At 45.2% G+C, this 20,589-nt stretch overlaps 1 protein-coding gene across 1 annotated transcript in view; it reads left to right on the forward strand.

Moving 5' to 3' along the window:
- The window catches only part of LOC139572868 (CUB and sushi domain-containing protein 3-like), a 1,528,140-nt gene that overhangs the window by 1,483,242 nt on the left and 24,309 nt on the right, over positions 1-20,589 (forward strand). The window contains exon 63 of the mRNA XM_071395690.1: positions 4,360-4,433. Coding sequence (XP_071251791.1) covers positions 4,360-4,433 — 74 coding nt within the window. The remainder of the gene's footprint in view (positions 1-4,359; positions 4,434-20,589) is intronic.

Raw genomic sequence — 20,589 nt, forward strand, 5'->3', positions numbered from 1 at the left:
CTATAGGTAACATCATCATACTGTAACAGCTACAGTCTATAGGTAACATCATACTGTAACAGCTACAGTCTATAGGTAACATCATACTGTAACAGCTACAGTCTATAGGTAACAACATCATACTGTAACAGCTACAGTCTATAGGTAACAACATCATACTGTAACATCTACAGTCTATAGGTAACATCATACTGTAACAGCTACAGTCTATAGGTAACAACCTCACACTGTCACAGCTACAGTCTATAGGTAACATCATACTGTAACAGCTACAGTCTATAGGTAACATCATACTGTAACAGCTACAGTCTATAGGTAACAACATCATACTGTAACAGCTACAGTCTATAGGTACCATCATACTGTAACAGCTACAGTCTATAGGTAACATCATACTATAACAGCTACAGTCTATAGGTAACATCATACTGTAACAGCTACAGTCTATAGGTAACAACATCATACTGTAACAGCTACAGTCTATAGGTAACAACCTCACACTGTCACAGCTACAGTCTATAGGTAACATCATACTGTAACAGCTACAGTCTGTAGGTAACATCATACAGTAACAGCTACAGTCTATAGGTAACATCATACTGTAACAGCTACAGTCTATAGGTAACATCATACTGTAACAGCTACAGTCTATAGGTAACATCATACTATAACAGCTACAGTCTATAGGTAACATCATACTGTAACAGCTACAGTCTATAGGTAACAACATACTGTAACAGCTACGGTCTATAGGTAACACTATACTGTAACAGCTACAGTCTATAGGTAACATCATACTGTAACAGCTACAGTCTATAGGTAACAACATCATACTGTAACAGCTACAGTCTATAGGTAACAACATCATACTGTAACAGCTACAGTCTATAGGTAACAACATCATACTGTAACAGCTACAGTCTATAGGTAACATCATACTGTAACAGCTACCGTCTATAGGTAACATCATACTGTAACAGCTACAGTCTATAGGTAACAACATACTGTAACAGCTACGGTCTATAGGTAACAACATACTGTAACAGCTACGGTCTATAGGTAACACTATACTGTAACAGCTACAGTCTATAGGTAACAACATCATACTGTAACAGCTACAGTCTATAGGTAACACCATACTGTAACAGCTACAGTCTATAGGTAACACCATACTGTAACAGCTACAGTCTATAGGTAACACCATCATACTGTAACAGCTAAGGTCTATAGATAACACCATACTGTAACAGCTACAGTCTATAGGTAACACCATCATACTGTAACAGCTACAGTCTATAGGTAACAACATCATTCTGTCACAGCTACAGTCTATAGGTAACAACCTCACACTGTCACAGCTACAGTCTATAGGTACAACATACTGTAACAGCTACAGTCTATAGGTAACAACATACTGTAACAGCTACAGTCTATAGGTAACAACATCATACTGTAACAGCTACAGTCTATAGGTAACAACCTCACACTGTCACAGCTACAGTCTATAGGTAACATCATACTGTAACAGCTACAGTCTATAGGTAACATCATACAGTAACAGCTACAGTCTATAGGTAACATCATACTGTAACAGCTACAGTCTATAGGTAACATCATACTGTAACAGCTACAGTCTATAGGTAACAACATCATACTGTAACAGCTACAGTCTATAGGTAACATCATACTGTAACAGCTACAGTCTATAGGTAACATCATACTATAACAGCTACAGTCTATAGGTAACATCATACTGTAACAGCTACAGTCTATAGGTAACAACATCATACTGTAACAGCTACAGTCTATAGGTAACAACCTCACACTGTCACAGCTACAGTCTATAGGTAACATCATACTGTAACAGCTACAGTCTATAGGTAACATCATACAGTAACAGCTACAGTCTATAGGTAACAACATCATACTGTAACAGCTACAGTCTATAGGTAACATCATACTGTAACAGCTACAGTCTATAGGTAACATCATACTATAACAGCTACAGTCTATAGGTAACATCATACTGTAACAGCTACAGTCTATAGGTAACATCATACTATAACAGCTACAGTCTATAGGTAACATCATACTGTAACAGCTAGGGTCTATAGGTAACAACATCATACTGTAACAGCTACAGTCTATAGGTAACAACATCATACTGTAACAGCTACAGTCTATAGGTAACACCATACGGTAACAGCTACAGTCTATAGGTAACACCATACGGTAACAGCTACAGTCTATAGGTAACATCATACTGTAACAGCTACAGTCTATAGGTAACAACATCATACTGTAACAGCTACAGTCTATAGGTAATAACATACTGTAACCGCTAGGGTCTATAGGTAACAACATCATACTGTAACAGCTACGGTCTATAGGTAACAACATCATACTGTCACAGCTACAGTCTATAGGTAACATCATACTGTAACAGCTACAGTCTATAGGTAACAACATCATACTGTAACAGTTACAGTCTATAGGTAACAACATCATACTGTAACAGCTACAGTCTATAGGTTACAACATCATACTGTAACAGCTACAGTCTATAGGTAACAACATCATACTGTAACTGCTACAGTCTATAGGTAACACCATCATACTGTAACAGTTACAGTCTATAGGTAACAACATCATACTGTAACAGCTACAGTCTATAGGTAACAACATCATACTGTAACAGCTACAGTCTATAGGTAACAACATCATACTGTAACCGCTACAGTCTATAGGTAACAACATCATACTGTCACATCTACAGTCTATAGGTAACAACATCATACTGTAACAGCTACAGTCTATAGGTAACATCATACTGTAACAGCTACAGTCTATAGGTAACAACATACTGTAACAGCTACAGTCTATAAGTAACATCATACTGTAACAGCTACAGTCTATAAGTAACATCATACTGTAACAGCTACAGTCTATAGGTAACATCATACTGTAACAGCTACAGTCTATAGGTAACAACATCATACTGTAACAGCTACAGTCTATAGGTAACAACATCATACTGTAACAGCTACAGTCTATAGGTAACACCATCATACTGTAACAGCTACAGTCTATAGGTAACATCATACTGTAACAGCTACAGTCTATAGGTAACAACATCATACTGTAACAGCTACAGTCTATAGGTAACAACATCATACTGTAACAGCTACAGTCTATAGGTAACACCATACTGTAACAGCTACAGTCTATAGGTAACAACATCATACTGTAACAGCTATAGTCTATAGGTAACAGCATACTGTAACAGCTATAGTCTATAGGTAACATCATACTGTAACAGCTATAGTCTATAGGTAACATCATACTGTAACAGCTATAGTCTATAGGTAACATCATACTGTAACAGCTACAGTCTATAGGTAACATCATACTGTAACAGCTATAGTCTATAGGTAACATCATACTGTAACAGCTACAGTCTATAGGTAACAACATCATACTGTAACAGCTACAGTATATAGGTAACAACATCATACTGTAACAGCTACAGTCTATAGGTAACACCATACTGTAACAGCTACAGTCTATAGGTAACAACATCATACTGTCACAGCTACAGTCTATAGGTAACATCATACTGTAACAGCTACAGTCTATAGGTAACATCACACTGTAACAGCTACAGTCTATAGATAACACCATCATACTGTAACAGCTACAGTCTATAGGTAACAACATCATACTGTAACAGCTACAGTCTATAGGTAACATCATACTGTAACAGCTACAGTCTATAGGTAACATCACACTGTAACAGCTACAGTCTATAGATAACACCATCATACTGTAACAGCTACAGTCTATAGGTAACAACATCATACTGTAACAGCTACAGTCTATAGGTAACATCATACTGTAACAGCTACAGTCTATAGGTAACACCATACTGTAACAGCTACAGTCTATATGTTACATTTCTAAGTGACCCCAAACCTTTGAACGGTAGTGTATATTTACAATCCCCTTGTCCAATTAGCTGACTCGTTTCCCTGGATCTTACCAACAGCTCTTAATAATGTGTAGATGACTGTGCATGGAGAATGGTGTTATATCTATCAGAGAATATAAAGTAGATGCTGTTCCACTTAGAACCGACATTATGCTAGACCTTATTGATCGTTTCATCAAAGGTGGTGCAATTACGAGGGATTTAAGTCAAGGTACGAACACACCATTTACGTGCGCATAAAATCGGGTCTGAATCGGGTCTGAATCGACCCACATATGTTTAAAAGACTCCACAAAGTGCAATCTATGCTTCCGTAGATATGACAGACTCATCCTGGTGATAGTAACCCATTGTGATCTATGTCCTTCTAGAACCATCCAGAACGACGTGTGAGAACCCAGGAACACCTGAACACGGCTCCATGAACATCAGCCTGGGGTTCAAGGTACGGCATAAAGGACTGTTCTGTACTAGATATCTTTAATAAAGTGGCATTCTGGGATTGGAAACATCCATGGTTAAAACGATCATTTTTAAACTCATAGATGGTCAGTCCTTGCATCCATAGCTCTGTCTATGAATTTGAGAGTTGTTACTTTTTCCCCAGCCACAATCCCTCAGCTTTTTACCAAAGAGAGTGCTGACCATTTTGAATCCCAGTACAGTATGTTAGACTGGGACTGTACTGTACCAACGATGATCGAGTACTGTAAGGTTTAAAACTGTCCGGTTCTGAGGGTGCAGTATGTTAGACTGGGACTGTACTGTACCAACGATGATAGAGTACTGTAAGGTTTAAAACTGTCCGGTTCTGAGGGTGCAGTATGTTAGACTGAGACTGTACTGTACCAACGATGATCGAGTACTGTAAGGTTTAAAACTGTCCGGTTCTGAGGGTGCAGTATGTTAGACTGAGACTGTACTGTACCAACGATGATAGAGTACTGTAAGGTTTAAATCTGTCCGGTTCTGAGGGTGCAGTATGTTGGACTGGGACCGTCTGACTGTACTGAAACTGTACGGAGCTGTGATGATGTGTGAAACCACAGGATCTTTTCAAAGGCGGTCCAACCCACCAGCTGGAGATGGATTCTGTTGGATGATTCTGTTGGATGATTCTGTTGGATGATTCTGTTGGATGATTCTGTTGGATGATTCTGTTGGATGATTCTGTTGGATGATTCTATTGGATGATTCTGTTGGATGATGTTATATTGGCGCAAGGCAAGACATACAGATACACACTTCCTTCAACTCTGTCTGTCTGTCTGTCTGTCTGTCTGTCTGTCTGTCTGTCTGTCTGTCTGTCTGTCTGTGTCTGTCTCTCTGTCTCTCTGTCTCTCTCTCTTTGATAAAAAAAAGTACTGTTGTGAAATGACTAATGCAAGACTGTCTTTTGAGATTAATTAGACTTAACTGTCTTTTCAAGTTAATTAGACTTAACTGTCTTTTGAGGTTAGACTTAACTGTATTTTCAAGTTAATTAGACTTAACTGTCTTTTGAGGTTAGACTTAACTGTATTTTCAAGTTAATTAGAGTTAACTGTCTTTTGAGGTTAGACTTAACTGTCTTTTGGGGTTAATTAGACTTAACTGTCTTTTGAGGTTAGACTTAACTGTCTTTTGGGGTTAATTAGACTTAACTGTCTTTTGGGGTTAATTAGACTTAAAAGTATTGAGGTTAGTTAGACTTAAAAGTATTGAGGTTAGTTAGACTTAACAGTCTTGAGGTTAATTAGACTTAACTGGAGTCAACCTAAGAGTTTTGGGGGGTTCCCGAATGGCGCAGCAGTCTAAGGCACTGCATCTCAGTGCTAGAGGCGTCACCACAGACCCTGGTTCGATTCCAGTCTGTATCACAACTGGCCGTGATTGGGAGTCCCATAGGGCGGCGCACAATTGGCCCAGCGTCGTCCGGGTTTGGCCGGGGTAGGCCGTCATTGTAAATAAGAATTTGTTCTTAACTGACTTGTCTAGTTAAATAAAGATTAAATAAATAAAATAAATTTTTCTCAGCTCTGAAGTTCCAGTTTATTTTCCATTTGTAATTAATACACTATATTTACAAAAGTATGTGGACACCCCTTCTATTTCAGTCACAGCCGTTGCTGACAGGTGTATTTAATGTATCAACCCAACACCGAATATCCCTTCATTATAATCCACATCATGTATCAACCCAACACCGAATATCCATTCATTATAATCCACATCATGTATCAACCCAACACCGAATATCCATTCATTATAATCCACATCATGTATCAACCCAACACCGAATATCCATTCATTATAATCCACATCATGTATCAACCCAACACCGAATATCCATTCATTATAATCCACATCATGTCCTGGTGCTGAAAGATTATGTTCCTGCTGTAGCAAACTGGCTTAAATTAAGATCCTACATTTTTATCTTGAAATAACATATTTCCTCTTAGAGAAACACCATAGTTTAGTCATGGCCTGTCTGCCTGTCTGTGTGTGTGTCTGTCTGTCTGTTTGTCTGTCTGTCTCTCTGAACCAGGTGGGCGGTAAGGTGGAGTTTAGTAATGTCTGTCTGTCTGTCTCTCTGAACCAGGTGGGCAGTAAGGTGGAGTTTAGTAATGTCTGTCTGTCTGTCTCTCTGAACCAGGTGGGCAGTAAGGTGGAGTTTAGTAATGTCTGTCTGTCTGAACCAGGTGGGCAGTAAGGTGGAGTTTAGTAATGTCTGTCTGTCTGTCTGTTTGTCTGTCTGTCTCTCTGAACCAGGTGGGCGGTAAGGTGGAGTTTAGTAATGTCTGTCTGTCTGTCTCTCTGAACCAGGTGGGCAGTAAGGTGGAGTTTAGTAATGTCTGTCTGTCTGTCTCTCTGAACCAGGTGGGCAGTAAGGTGGAGTTTAGTAATGTCTGTCTGTCTGTCTCTCTGAACCAGGTGGGCAGTAAGGTGGAGTTTAGTAATGTCTGTCTGTCTGTCTCTCTGAACCAGGTGGGCAGTAAGGTGGAGTTTAGTAATGTCTGTCTGTCTGTCTCTCTGAACCAGGTGGGCAGTAAGGTGGAGTTTAGTAATGTCTGTCTGTCTGTCTCTCTGAACCAGGTGGGCAGTAAGGTGGAGTTTAGTAATGTCTGTCTGTCTGTCTCTCTGAACCAGGTGGGCAGTAAGGTGGAGTTTAGTAATGTCTGTCTGTCTGTCTCTCTGAACCAGGTGGGCAGTAAGGTGGAGTTTAGTAATGTCTGTCTGTCTGTCTCTCTGAACCAGGTGGGCAGTAAGGTGGAGTTTAGTAATATCTGTCTGTCTCTCTGTCTCTGAACCAGGTGGGCAGTAAGGTGGAGTTTAGTAATGTCTGTCTGTCTGTCTCTCTGAACCAGGTGGGCAGTAAGGTGGAGTTTAGTAATGTCTGTCTGTCTGTCTCTCTGAACCAGGTGGGCAGTAAGGTGGAGTTTAGTAATGTCTGTCTGTCTGTCTCTCTGAACCAGGTGGGCAGTAAGGTGGAGTTTAGTAATGTCTGTCTGTCTGTCTCTCTGAACCAGGTGGGCAGTAAGGTGGAGTTTAGTAATGTCTGTCTGTCTGTCTCTCTGAACCAGGTGGGCAGTAAGGTGGAGTTTAGTAATGTCTGTCTGTCTGTCTCTCTGAACCAGGTGGGCAGTAAGGTGGAGTTTAGTAATGTCTGTCTGTCTGTCTCTCTGAACCAGGTGGGCAGTAAGGTGGAGTTTAGTAATGTCTGTCTGTCTGTCTGTCTGTCTGTCTGTCTGTCTGTCTGTCTGTCTGTCTGAACCAGGTGGGCGGTAAGGTGGAGTTTAGTAATGTCTGTCTGTCTGTCTCTCTGAACCAGGTGGGCAGTAAGGTGGAGTTTAGTAATGTCTGTCTGTCTCTCTGTCTCTGAACCAGGTGGGCAGTAAGGTGGAGTTTAGTAATGTCTGTCTGTCTGTCTCTCTGAACCAGGTGGGCAGTAAGGTGGAGTTTAGTAATGTCTGTCTGTCTCTCTGAACCAGGTGGGCAGTAAGGTGGAGTTTAGTAATGTCTGTCTGTCTGTCTCTCTGAACCAGGTGGGCAGTAAGGTGGAGTTTAGTAATGTCTGTCTGTCTGTCTGTCTGTCTGTCTGTCTGTCTGTCTGTCTGTCTGAACCAGGTGGGCGGTAAGGTGGAGTTTAGTAATGTCTGTCTGTCTGTCTCTCTGAACCAGGTGGGCAGTAAGGTGGAGTTTAGTAATGTCTGTCTGTCTGTCTCTCTGAACCAGGTGGGCAGTAAGGTGGAGTTTAGTAATGTCTGTCTGTCTGTCTCTCTGAACCAGGTGGGCAGTAAGGTGGAGTTTAGTAATGTCTGTCTCTCTGTCTCTCTGAACCAGGTGGGCAGTAAGGTGGAGTTTAGTAATGTCTGTCTGTCTGTCTGTCTGTCTCTCTGAACCAGGTGGGCAGTAAGGTGGAGTTTAGTAATGTCTGTCTGTCTGTCTCTCTGAACCAGGTGGGCAGTAAGGTGGAGTTTAGTAATGTCTGTCTCTCTGTCTCTGAACCAGGTGGGCAGTAAGGTGGAGTTTAGTAATGTCTGTCTGTCTGTCTGTCTCTCTGAACCAGGTGGGCAGTAAGGTGGAGTTTAGTAATGTCTGTCTGTCTGTCTCTCTGAACCAGGTGGGCAGTAAGGTGGAGTTTAGTAATGTCTGTCTGTCTGTCTGTCTGTCTCTCTGAACCAGGTGGGCAGTAAGGTGGAGTTTAGTAATGTCTGTCTGTCTGAACCAGGTGGGCAGTAAGGTGGAGTTTAGTAATGTCTGTCTGTCTGTCTGTTTGTCTGTCTGTCTCTCTGAACCAGGTGGGCTGTAAGGTGGAGTTTAGTAATGTCTGTCTGTCTGTCTGTCTCTCTGAACCAGGTGGGCAGTAAGGTGGAGTTTAGTAATGTCTGTCTGTCTGTCTCTCTGAACCAGGTGGGCAGTAAGGTGGAGTTTAGTAATGTCTGTCTGTCTGTCTCTCTGAACCAGGTGGGCAGTAAGGTGGAGTTTAGTAATGTCTGTCTGTCTGTCTCTCTGAACCAGGTGGGCAGTAAGGTGGAGTTTAGTAATGTCTGTCTCTCTGTCTCTCTGAACCAGGTGGGCAGTAAGGTGGAGTTTAGTAATGTCTGTCTGTCTGTCTCTCTGAACCAGGTGGGCAGTAAGGTGGAGTTTAGTAATGTCTGTCTGTCTGTCTGTCTGTCTGAACCAGGTGGGCAGTAAGGTGGAGTTTAGTAATGTCTGTCTGTCTGTCTCTCTGAACCAGGTGGGCAGTAAGGTGGAGTTTAGTAATGTCTGTCTGTCTGTCTCTCTGAACCAGGTGGGCAGTAAGGTGGAGTTTAGTAATGTCTGTCTGTCTCTCTGTCTCTGAACCAGGTGGGCAGTAAGGTGGAGTTTAGTAATGTCTGCCTGTCTGTCTCTCTGAACCAGGTGGGCAGTAAGGTGGAGTTTAGTAATGTCTGTCTGTCTGTCTCTCTGAACCAGGTGGGCAGTAAGGTGGCGTTTAGTAATGTCTGTCTGTCTGTCTCTCTGAACCAGGTGGGCAGTAAGGTGGAGTTTAGTAATGTCTGTCTGTCTCTCTGTCTCTGAACCAGGTGGGCAGTAAGGTGGAGTTTAGTAATGTCTGTCTCTTTCTCTCTGAACCAGGTGGGCAGTAAGGTGGAGTTTAGTAATGTCTGTCTGTCTCTCTGAACCAGGTGGGCAGTAAGGTGGAGTTTAGTAATGTCTGTCTGTCTGTCTCTCTGAACCAGGTGGGCAGTAAGGTGGAGTTTAGTAATGTCTGTCTGTCTATCTGTCTGTCTGTCTGTCTGTCTGAACCAGGTGGGCGGTAAGGTGGAGTTTAGTAATGTCTGTCTGTCTGTCTCTCTGAACCAGGTGGGCAGTAAGGTGGAGTTTAGTAATGTCTGTCTGTCTGTCTCTCTGAACCAGGTGGGCAGTAAGGTGGAGTTTAGTAATGTCTGTCTGTCTGTCTCTCTGAACCAGGTGGGCAGTAAGGTGGAGTTTAGTAATGTCTGTCTGTCTGTCTCTCTGAACCAGGTGGGCAGTAAGGTGGAGTTTAGTAATGTCTGTCTGTCTGTCTGTCTGAACCAGGTGGGCAGTAAGGTGGAGTTTAGTAATGTCTGTCTGTCTGTCTCTCTGAACCAGGTGGGCAGTAAGGTGGAGTTTAGTAATGTCTGTCTGTCTGTCTCTCTGAACCAGGTGGGCAGTAAGGTGGAGTTTAGTAATGTCTGTCTGTCTCTCTGTCTCTGAACCAGGTGGGCAGTAAGGTGGAGTTTAGTAATGTCTGCCTGTCTGTCTCTCTGAACCAGGTGGGCAGTAAGGTGGAGTTTAGTAATGTCTGTCTGTCTGTCTCTCTGAACCAGGTGGGCAGTAAGGTGGAGTTTAGTAATGTCTGTCTGTCTGTCTCTCTGAACCAGGTGGGCAGTAAGGTGGAGTTTAGTAATGTCTGTCTGTCTCTCTGTCTCTGAACCAGGTGGGCAGTAAGGTGGAGTTTAGTAATGTCTGTCTGTCTGTCTCTCTGAACCAGGTGGGCAGTAAGGTGGAGTTTAGTAATGTCTGTCTGTCTCTCTGAACCAGGTGGGCAGTAAGGTGGAGTTTAGTAATGTCTGTCTGTCTGTCTCTCTGAACCAGGTGGGCAGTAAGGTGGAGTTTAGTAATGTCTGTCTGTCTGTCTGTCTGTCTGTCTGTCTGTCTGTCTGAACCAGGTGGGCGGTAAGGTGGAGTTTAGTAATGTCTGTCTGTCTGTCTCTCTGAACCAGGTGGGCAGTAAGGTGGAGTTTAGTAATGTCTGTCTGTCTCTCTGTCTCTGAACCAGATGGGCAGTAAGGTGGAGTTTAGTAATGTCTGTCTGTCTGTCTCTCTGAACCAGGTGGGCAGTAAGGTGGAGTTTAGTAATGTCTGTCTGTCTGTCTCTGAACCAGGTGGGCAGTAAGGTGGAGTTTAGTAATGTCTGTCTGTCTGTCTCTCTGAACCAGGTGGGCAGTAAGGTGGAGTTTAGTAATGTCTGTCTGTCTGTCTGTCTGTCTGTCTGTCTGTCTGTCTGTCTGTCTGAACCAGGTGGGCGGTAAGGTGGAGTTTAGTAATGTCTGTCTGTCTGTCTCTCTGAACCAGGTGGGCAGTAAGGTGGAGTTTAGTAATGTCTGTCTGTCTGTCTCTCTGAACCAGGTGGGCAGTAAGGTGGAGTTTAGTAATGTCTGTCTGTCTGTCTCTCTGAACCAGGTGGGCAGTAAGGTGGAGTTTAGTAATGTCTGTCTCTCTGTCTCTGAACCAGGTGGGCATTAAGGTGGAGTTTAGTAATGTCTGTCTGTCTGTCTGTCTGTCTCTCTGAACCAGGTGGGCAGTAAGGTGGAGTTTAGTAATGTCTGTCTGTCTGTCTCTCTGAACCAGGTGGGCAGTAAGGTGGAGTTTAGTAATGTCTGTCTCTCTGTCTCTGAACCAGGTGGGCAGTAAGGTGGAGTTTAGTGGTGTCTGTCTTTCTGTCTGTCTCTCTGAACCAGGTGGGCAGGAAGGGGGAGTTTAGTAATGTCTGTCTGTCTGTCTCTCTGAACCAGGTGGGCAGTAAGGTGGAGTTTAGTAATGTCTGTCTGTCTGTCTGTCTGTCTGTCTGTCTCTCTGAACCAGGTGGGCAGTAAGGTGGAGTTTAGTAATGTCTGTCTCGTCTCTCTGAACCAGGTGGGCAGTAAGGTGGAGTTTAGTAATGTCTGTCTGTCTGTCTGTTTGTCTGTCTGTCTCTCTGAACCAGGTGGGCTGTAAGGTGGAGTTTAGTAATGTCTGTCTGTCTGTCTCTCTGAACCAGGTGGGCAGTAAGGTGGAGTTTAGTAATGTCTGTCTGTCTGTCTCTCTGAACCAGGTGGGCAGTAAGGTGGAGTTTAGTAATGTCTGTCTGTCTGTCTCTCTGAACCAGGTGGGCAGTAAGGTGGAGTTTAGTAATGTCTGTCTGTCTGTCTCTCTGAACCAGGTGGGCAGTAAGGTGGAGTTTAGTAATGTCTGTCTCTCTGTCTCTCTGAACCAGGTGGGCAGTAAGGTGGAGTTTAGTAATGTCTGCCTGTCTGTCTCTCTGAACCAGGTGGGCAGTAAGGTGGAGTTTAGTAATGTCTGTCTGTCTGTCTGTCTGTCTGAACCAGGTGGGCAGTAAGGTGGAGTTTAGTAATGTCTGTCTGTCTGTCTCTCTGAACCAGGTGGGCAGTAAGGTGGAGTTTAGTAATGTCTGTCTGTCTGTCTCTCTGAACCAGGTGGGCAGTAAGGTGGAGTTTAGTAATGTCTGTCTGTCTCTCTGTCTCTGAACCAGGTGGGCAGTAAGGTGGAGTTTAGTAATGTCTGCCTGTCTGTCTCTCTGAACCAGGTGGGCAGTAAGATGGAGTTTAGTAATGTCTGTCTGTCTGTCTCTCTGAACCAGGTGGGCAGTAAGGTGGAGTTTAGTAATGTCTGTCTGTCTGTCTCTCTGAACCAGGTGGGCAGTAAGGTGGAGTTTAGTAATGTCTGTCTGTCTCTCTGTCTCTGAACCAGGTGGGCAGTAAGGTGGAGTTTAGTAATGTCTGTCTGTCTGTCTCTCTGAACCAGGTGGGCAGTAAGGTGGAGTTTAGTAATGTCTGTCTGTCTCTCTGAACCAGGTGGGCAGTAAGGTGGAGTTTAGTAATGTCTGTCTGTCTGTCTCTCTGAACCAGGTGGGCAGTAAGGTGGAGTTTAGTAATGTCTGTCTGTCTATCTGTCTGTCTGTCTGTCTGTCTGAACCAGGTGGGCGGTAAGGTGGAGTTTAGTAATGTCTGTCTGTCTGTCTCTCTGAACCAGGTGGGCAGTAAGGTGGAGTTTAGTAATGTCTGTCTGTCTGTCTCTCTGAACCAGGTGGGCAGTAAGGTGGAGTTTAGTAATGTCTGTCTGTCTGTCTCTCTGAACCAGGTGGGCAGTAAGGTGGAGTTTAGTAATGTCTGTCTCTCTGTCTCTGAACCAGGTGGGCAGTAAGGTGGAGTTTAGTAATGTCTGTCTGTCTGTCTGTCTCTCTGAACCAGGTGGGCAGTAAGGTGGAGTTTAGTAATGTCTGTCTGTCTGTCTCTCTGAACCAGGTGGGCAGTAAGGTGGAGTTTAGTAATGTCTGTCTCTCTGTCTCTGAACCAGGTGGGCAGTAAGGTGGAGTTTAGTAATGTCTGTCTGTCTGTCTCTCTGAACCAGGTGGGCAGTAAGGTGGAGTTTAGTAATGTCTGTCTGTCTGTCTCTCTGAACCAGGTGGGCAGTAAGGTGGAGTTTAGTAATGTCTGTCTGTCTGTCTGTCTGTCTGTCTGTCTGTCTGTCTGTCTGTCTCTGAACCAGGTGGGCAGTAAGGTGGAGTTTAGTAATGTCTGTCTGTCTGTCTCTCTGAACCAGGTGGGCAGTAAGGTGGAGTTTAGTAATGTCTGTCTGTCTGTCTGTCTGTCTGTCTGTCTCTCTGAACCAGGTGGGCAGTAAGGTGGAGTTTAGTAATGTCTGTCTCTCTGTCTCTCTGAACCAGGTGGGCAGTAAGGTGGAGTTTAGTAATGTCTGTCTCTCTGTCTCTCTGAACCAGGTGGGCAGTAAGGTGGAGTTTAGTAATGTCTGTCTGTCTGTCTCTCTGAACCAGGTGGGCAGTAAGGTGGAGTTTAGTAATGTCTGTCTGTCTGTCTGTCTGGTCGTTGTCTGTCTGTCTGTCTGTCTGTCTCTCTGAACCAGGTGGGCAGTAAGGTGGAGTTTAGTAATGTCTGTCTCTCTGTCTCTCTGAACCAGGTGGGCAGTAAGGTGGAGTTTAGTAATGTCTGTCTCTCTGTCTCTCTGAACCAGGTGGGCAGTAAGGTGGAGTTTAGTAATGTCTGTCTGTCTGTCTCTCTGAACCAGGTGGGCAGTAAGGTGGAGTTTAGTAATGTCTGTCTGTCTGTCTCTCTGAACCAGGTGGGCAGTAAGGTGGAGTTTAGTAATGTCTGTCTGTCTGTCTCTCTGAACCAGGTGGGCAGTAAGGTGGAGTTTAGTAATGTCTGTCTGTCTGTCTCTCTGAACCAGGTGGGCAGTAAGGTGGAGTTTAGTAATGTCTGTCTGTCTGTCTCTCTGAACCAGGTGGGCAGTAAGGTGGAGTTTAGTAATGTCTGTCTTCTTCTCTCTGAACCAGGTGGGCAGTAAGGTGGAGTTTAGTAATGTCTGTCTGGCTGTCTCTCTGAACCAGGTGGGCAGTAAGGTGGAGTTTAGTAATGTCTGTCTGTCTGTCTCTCTGAACCAGGTGGGCAGTAAGGTGGAGTTTAGTAATGTCTGTCTGTCTGTCTCTCTGAACCAGGTGGGCGGTAAGGTGGAGTTTAGTAATGTCTGTCTGTCTGTCTGTCTGAACCAGGTGGGCAGTAAGGTGGAGTTTAGTAATGTCTGTCTGTCTGTCTCTCTGAACCAGGTGGGCAGTAAGGTGGAGTTTAGTAATGTCTGTCTCTCTGTCTCTCTGAACCAGGTGGGCAGTAAGGTGGAGTTTAGTAATGTCTGTCTGTCTGTCTCTCTGAACCAGGTGGGCAGTAAGGTGGAGTTTAGTAATGTCTGTCTGTCTGTCTCTCTGAACCAGGTGGGCAGTAAGGTGGAGTTTAGTAATGTCTGTCTCTCTGTCTCTGAACCAGGTGGGCAGTAAGGTGGAGTTTAGTAATGTCTGTCTGTCTGTCTGTCTCTCTGAACCAGGTGGGCAGTAAGGTGGAGTTTAGTAATGTCTGTCTGTCTGTCTCTCTGAACCAGGTGGGCAGTAAGGTGGAGTTTAGTAATGTCTGTCTGTCTGTCTGTCTGTCTGTCTCTCTGAACCAGGTGGGCAGTAAGGTGGAGTTTAGTAATGTCTGTCTGTCTGAACCAGGTGGGCAGTAAGGTGGAGTTTAGTAATGTCTGTCTGTCTGTCTGTCTGTTTGTCTGTCTGTCTCTCTGAACCAGGTGGGCGGTAAGGTGGAGTTTAGTAATGTCTGTCTGTCTGTCTCTCTGAACCAGGTGGGCAGTAAGGTGGAGTTTAGTAATGTCTGTCTGTCTGTCTCTCTGAACCAGGTGGGCAGTAAGGTGGAGTTTAGTAATGTCTGTCTGTCTGTCTCTCTGAACCAGGTGGGCAGTAAGGTGGAGTTTAGTAATGTCTGTCTGTCTGTCTCTCTGAACCAGGTGGGCAGTAAGGTGGAGTTTAGTAATGTCTGTCTCTCTGTCTCTCTGAACCAGGTGGGCAGTAAGGTGGAGTTTAGTAATGTCTGTCTGTCTGTCTCTCTGAACCAGGTGGGCAGTAAGGTGGAGTTTAGTAATGTCTGTCTGTCTGTCTCTCTGAACCAGGTGGGCAGTAAGGTGGAGTTTAGTAATGTCTGTCTGTCTGTCTCTCTGAACCAGGTGGGCAGTAAGGTGGAGTTTAGTAATGTCTGTCTGTCTGTCTGTCTCTGAACCAGGTGGGCAGTAAGGTGGAGTTTAGTAATGTCTGTCTGTCTGTCTCTCTGAACCAGGTGGGCAGTAAGGTGGAGTTTAGTAATGTCTGTCTGTCTGTCTCTCTGAACCAGGTGGGCAGTAAGGTGGAGTTTAGTAATGTCTGTCTGTCTGTCTCTCTGAACCAGGTGGGCAGTAAGGTGGAGTTTAGTAATGTCTGTCTGTCTCTCTGTCTCTGAACCAGGTGGGCAGTAAGGTGGAGTTTAGTAATGTCTGTCTGTCTGTCTCTCTGAACCAGGTGGGCAGTAAGGTGGAGTTTAGTAATGTCTGTCTGTCTGTCTCTCTGAACCAGGTGGGCAGTAAGGTGGAGTTTAGTAATGTCTGTCTGTCTGTCTCTCTGAACCAGGTGGGCAGTAAGGTGGAGTTTAGTAATGTCTGTCTGTCTGTCTGTCTGATCATGTCTGTCATGTCTGTCATGTCTGTCTGTCTGTCTGTCTGAACCAGGTGGGCGGTAAGGTGGAGTTTAGTAATGTCTGTCTGTCTGTCTCTCTGAACCAGGTGGGCAGTAAGGTGGAGTTTAGTAATGTCTGTCTGTCTGTCTCTCTGAACCAGGTGGGCAGTAAGGTGGAGTTTAGTAATGTCTGTCTGTCTGTCTCTCTGAACCAGGTGGGCAGTAAGGTGGAGTTTAGTAATGTCTGTCTCTCTGTCTCTCTGAACCAGGTGGGCAGTAAGGTGGAGTTTAGTAATGTCTGTCTGTCTGTCTGTCTCTCTGAACCAGGTGGGCAGTAAGGTGGAGTTTAGTAATGTCTGTCTGTCTGTCTCTCTGAACCAGGTGGGCAGTAAGGTGGAGTTTAGTAATGTCTGTCTCTCTGTCTTCTGAACCAGGTGGGCAGTAAGGTGGAGTTTAGTAATGTCTGTCTGTCTGTCTGTCTCTCTGAACCAGGTGGGCAGTAAGGTGGAGTTTAGTAATGTCTGTCTGTCTGTCTCTCTGAACCAGGTGGGCAGTAAGGTGGAGTTTAGTAATGTCTGTCTCTCTGTCTCTGAACCAGGTGGGCAGTAAGGTGGAGTTTAGTAATGTCTGTCTGTCTGTCTGTCTCTCTGAACCAGGTGGGCAGTAAGGTGGAGTTTAGTAATGTCTGTCTGTCTGTCTCTCTGAACCAGGTGGGCAGTAAGGTGGAGTTTAGTAATGTCTGTCTCTCTGTCTCTCTGAACCAGGTGGGCAGTAAGGTGGAGTTTAGTAATGTCTGTCTCTCTGTCTCTCTGAACCAGGTGGGCAGTAAGGTGGAGTTTAGTAATGTCTGTCTGTCTGTCTCTCTGAACCAGGTGGGCAGTAAGGTGGAGTTTAGTAATGTCTGTCTGTCTGTCTGTCTGTCTGTCTGTCTGTCTCTCTGAACCAGGTGGGCAGTAAGGTGGAGTTTAGTAATGTCTGTCTCTCTGTCTCTCTGAACCAGGTGGGCAGTAAGGTGGAGTTTAGTAATGTCTGTCTCTCTGTCTCTCTGAACCAGGTGGGCAGTAAGGTGGAGTTTAGTAATGTCTGTCTGTCTGTCTCTCTGAACCAGGTGGGCAGTAAGGTGGAGTTTAGTAATGTCTGTCTGTCTGTCTGTCTGTCTGTCTGTCTGTCTCTCTGAACCAGGTGGGCAGTAAGGTGGAGTTTAGTAATGTCTGTCTCTCTGTCTCTCTGAACCAGGTGGGCAGTAAGGTGGAGTTTAGTAATGTCTGTCTCTCTGTCTCTCTGAACCAGGTGGGCAGTAAGGTGGAGTTTAGTAATGTCTGTCTGTCTGTCTCTCTGAACCAGGTGGGCAGTAAGGTGGAGTTTAGTAATGTCTGTCTGTCTGTCTCTCTGAACCAGGTGGGCAGTAAGGTGGAGTTTAGTAATGTCTGTCTGTCTGTCTCTCTGAACCAGGTGGGCAGTAAGGTGGAGTTTAGTAATGTCTGTCTGTCTGTCTCTCTGAACCAGGTGGGCAGTAAGGTGGAGTTTAGTAATGTCTGTCTCTCTCTCTGAACCAGGTGGGCAGTAAGGTGGAGTTTAGTAATGTCTGTCTCTCTCTCTGAACCAGGTGGGCAGTAAGGTGGAGTTTAGTAATGTCTGTCTGGCTGTCTCTCTGAACCAGGTGGGCAGTAAGGTGGAGTTTAGTAATGTCTGTCTGTCTGTCTCTCTGAACCAGGTGGGCAGTAAGGTGGAGTTTAGTAATGTCTGTCTGTCTGTCTCTCTGAACCAGGTGGGCGGTAAGGTGGAGTTTAGTAATGTCTGTCTGTCTGTCTGTCTGAACCAGGTGGGCAGTAAGGTGGAGTTTAGTAATGTCTGTCTGTCTCTCTGAACCAGGTGGGCAGTAAGGTGGAGTTTAGTAATGTCTCTCTGTCTCTCTGAACCAGGTGGGCAGTAAGGTGGAGTTTAGTAATGTCTCTCTGTCTGTCTCTCTGAACCAGGTGGGCAGTAAGGTGGAGTTTAGTAATGTCTGTCTCTCTGAACCAGGTTGGCAGTAAGGAGGAGTTTAGTCATGTCTGTCTGTCTGTCTGTCTGTCTCTGAACCAGGTGGGCGGTAAGGTGGAGTTTAGTAATGTCTGTCTGTCTCTCTGAACCAGGTGGGCGGTAAGGTGGAGTTTAGTAATGTCTGTCTGTCTCTCTGAACCAGGTGGGCGGTAAGGTGGAGTTTAGTAATGTCTGTCTGTCTGTCTGCCTGTCTGTCTGTCTGTCTGTCTGTCTGTCTGTCTGTCTGTCTGTCTGTCTGTCTGTCTGTCTGTCTGTCTCTGAACCAGGTGGGCGGTAAGGTGGAGTTTAGTAATGTCTCTCTGTCTCTCTGAACCAGGTGGGCAGTAAGGTGGAGTTTAGTAATGTCTGTCTCTCTGTCTCTCTGAACCAGGTGGGCAGTAAGGTGGAGTTTAGTAATGTCTGTCTGTCTCTCTGAACCAGGTGGGCAGTAAGGTGGAGTTTAGTAATGTCTGTCTCTCTGTCTCTCTGAACCAGGTGGGCAGTAAGGTGGAGTTTAGTAATGTCTGTCTGTCTGTCTCTCTGAACCAGATGGGCAGTAAGGTGGAGTTTAGTAATGTCTGTCTCTCTGTCTCTCTGAACCAGGTGGGCAGTAAGGTGGAGTTTAGTAATGTCTGTCTGTCTGTCTCTCTGAACCAGGTGGGCAGTAAGGTGGAGTTTAGTAATGTCTGTCTGTCTGTCTCTCTGAACCAGGTGGGCAGTAAGGTGGAGTTTAGTAATGTCTGTCTGTCTGTCTGTCTCTCTGAACCAGGTGGGCGGTAAGGTGGAGTTTAGTAATGTCTGTCTGTCTGTCTGTCTGTCTGTCTGTCTGTCTCTGAACCAGGTGGGCGGTAAGGTGGAGTTTAGTAATGTCTGTCTGTCTGTCTCTCTGAACCAGGTGGGCAGTAAGGTGGAGTTTAGTAATGTCTGTCTGTCTGTCTCTCTGAACCAGGTGAGCGGTAAGGTGGAGTTTAGTAATGTCTGTCTGTCTGTCTGTCTGAACCAGGTGGGCAGTAAGGTGGAGTTTAGTAATGTCTGTCTCTCTGTCTCTCTGAACCAGGTGGGCAGTAAGGTGGAGTTTAGTAATGTCTCTCTGTCTGTCTCTCTGAACCAGGTGGGCAGTAAGGTGGAGTTTAGTAATGTCTGTCTCTCTGAACCAGGTTGGCAGTAAGGAGGAGTTTAGTCATGTCTGTCTGTCTGTCTGTCTGTCTCTGAACCAGGTGGGCGGTAAGGTGGAGTTTAGTAATGTCTGTCTGTCTCTCTGTCTGTCTGTCTCTCTGAACCAGGTGGGCGGTAAGGTGGAGTTTAGTAATGTCTGTCTGTCTGTCTGCCTGTCTGTCTGTCTGTCTGTCTGTCTGTCTGTCTGTCTGTCTGTCTCTGAACCAGGTGGGCAGTAAGGTGGAGTTTAGTAATGTCTGTCTGTCTGTCTGTCTCTCTGAACCAGGTGGGCAGTAAGGTGGAGTTTAGTAATGTCTGTCTGTCTGTCTCTCTGAACCAGGTGGGCAGTAAGGTGGAGTTTAGTAATGTCTGTCTGTCTGTCTCTCTGTCTCTGAACCAGGTGGGCAGTAAGGTGGAGTTTAGTAATGTCTGTCTGTCTGTCTCTCTGAACCAGGTGGGCAGTAAGGTGGAGTTTAGTAATGTCTGTCTGTCTGTCTGTCTCTCTGAACCAGGTGGGCGGTAAGGTGGAGTTTAGTAATGTCTGTCTGTCTGTCTGTCTGTCTGTCTGTCTCTGAACCAGGTGGGCGGTAAGGTGGAGTTTAGTAATGTCTGTCTGTCTGTCTCTCTGAACCAGGTGGGCAGTAAGGTGGAGTTTAGTAATGTCTGTCTGTCTGTCTCTCTGAACCAGGTGGGCAGTAAGGTGGAGTTTAGTAATGTCTGTCTGTCTGTCTCTCTGAACCAGGTGGGCAGTAAGGTGGAATTTAGTAATGTCTGTCTGTCTCTCTGTCTCTGAACCAGGTGGGCAGTAAGGTGGAGTTTAGTAATGTCTGTCTGTCTGTCTGTCTCTCTGAACCAGGTGGGCAGTAAGGTGGAGTTTAGTAATGTCTGTCTGTCTCTCTGAACCAGGTGGGCAGTAAGGTGGAGTTTAGTAATGTCTGTCTGTATGTCTGTCTGTCTGTCTGTCTGTCTGTCTGTCTGTCTGTCTGTCTGAACCAGGTGGGCGGTAAGGTGGAGTTTAGTAATGTCTGTCTGTCTGTCTCTCTGAACCAGGTGGGCAGTAAGGTGGAGTTTAGTAATGTCTCTCTGTCTGTCTGTCTCTCTGAACCAGGTGGGCAGTAAGGTGGAGTTTAGTAATGTCTGTCTGTCTGTCTCTCTGAACCAGGTGGGCAGTAAGGTGGAGTTTAGTAATGTCTGTCTCTCTGTCTCTGAACCAGGTGGGCAGTAAGGTGGAGTTTAGTAATGTCTGTCTGTCTGTCTGTCTCTCTGAACCAGGTGGGCAGTAAGGTGGAGTTTAGTAATGTCTGTCTGTCTGTCTCTCTGAACCAGGTGGGCAGTAAGGTGGAGTTTAGTAATGTCTGTCTCTCTGTCTCTGAACCAGGTGGGCAGTAAGGTGGAGTTTAGTAATGTCTGTCTGTCTGTCTGTCTCTCTGAACCAGGTGGGCAGTAAGGTGGAGTTTAGTAATGTCTGTCTGTCTGTCTGTCTGTCTGTCTCTCTGAACCAGGTGGGCAGTAAGGTGGAGTTTAGTAATGTCTGTCTGTCTGTCTCTCTGAACCAGGTGGGCAGTAAGGTGGAGTTTAGTAATGTCTCTCTGTCTGTCTCTCTGAACCAGGTGGGCAGTAAGGTGGAGTTTAGTAATGTCTGTCTGTCTGTCTCTCTGAACCAGGT

The sequence above is a fragment of the Salvelinus alpinus genome, chromosome 4, assembly GCF_045679555.1.
Source record: "Salvelinus alpinus chromosome 4, SLU_Salpinus.1, whole genome shotgun sequence".
Taxonomy (NCBI): Eukaryota; Metazoa; Chordata; class Actinopteri; order Salmoniformes; family Salmonidae; genus Salvelinus; species Salvelinus alpinus.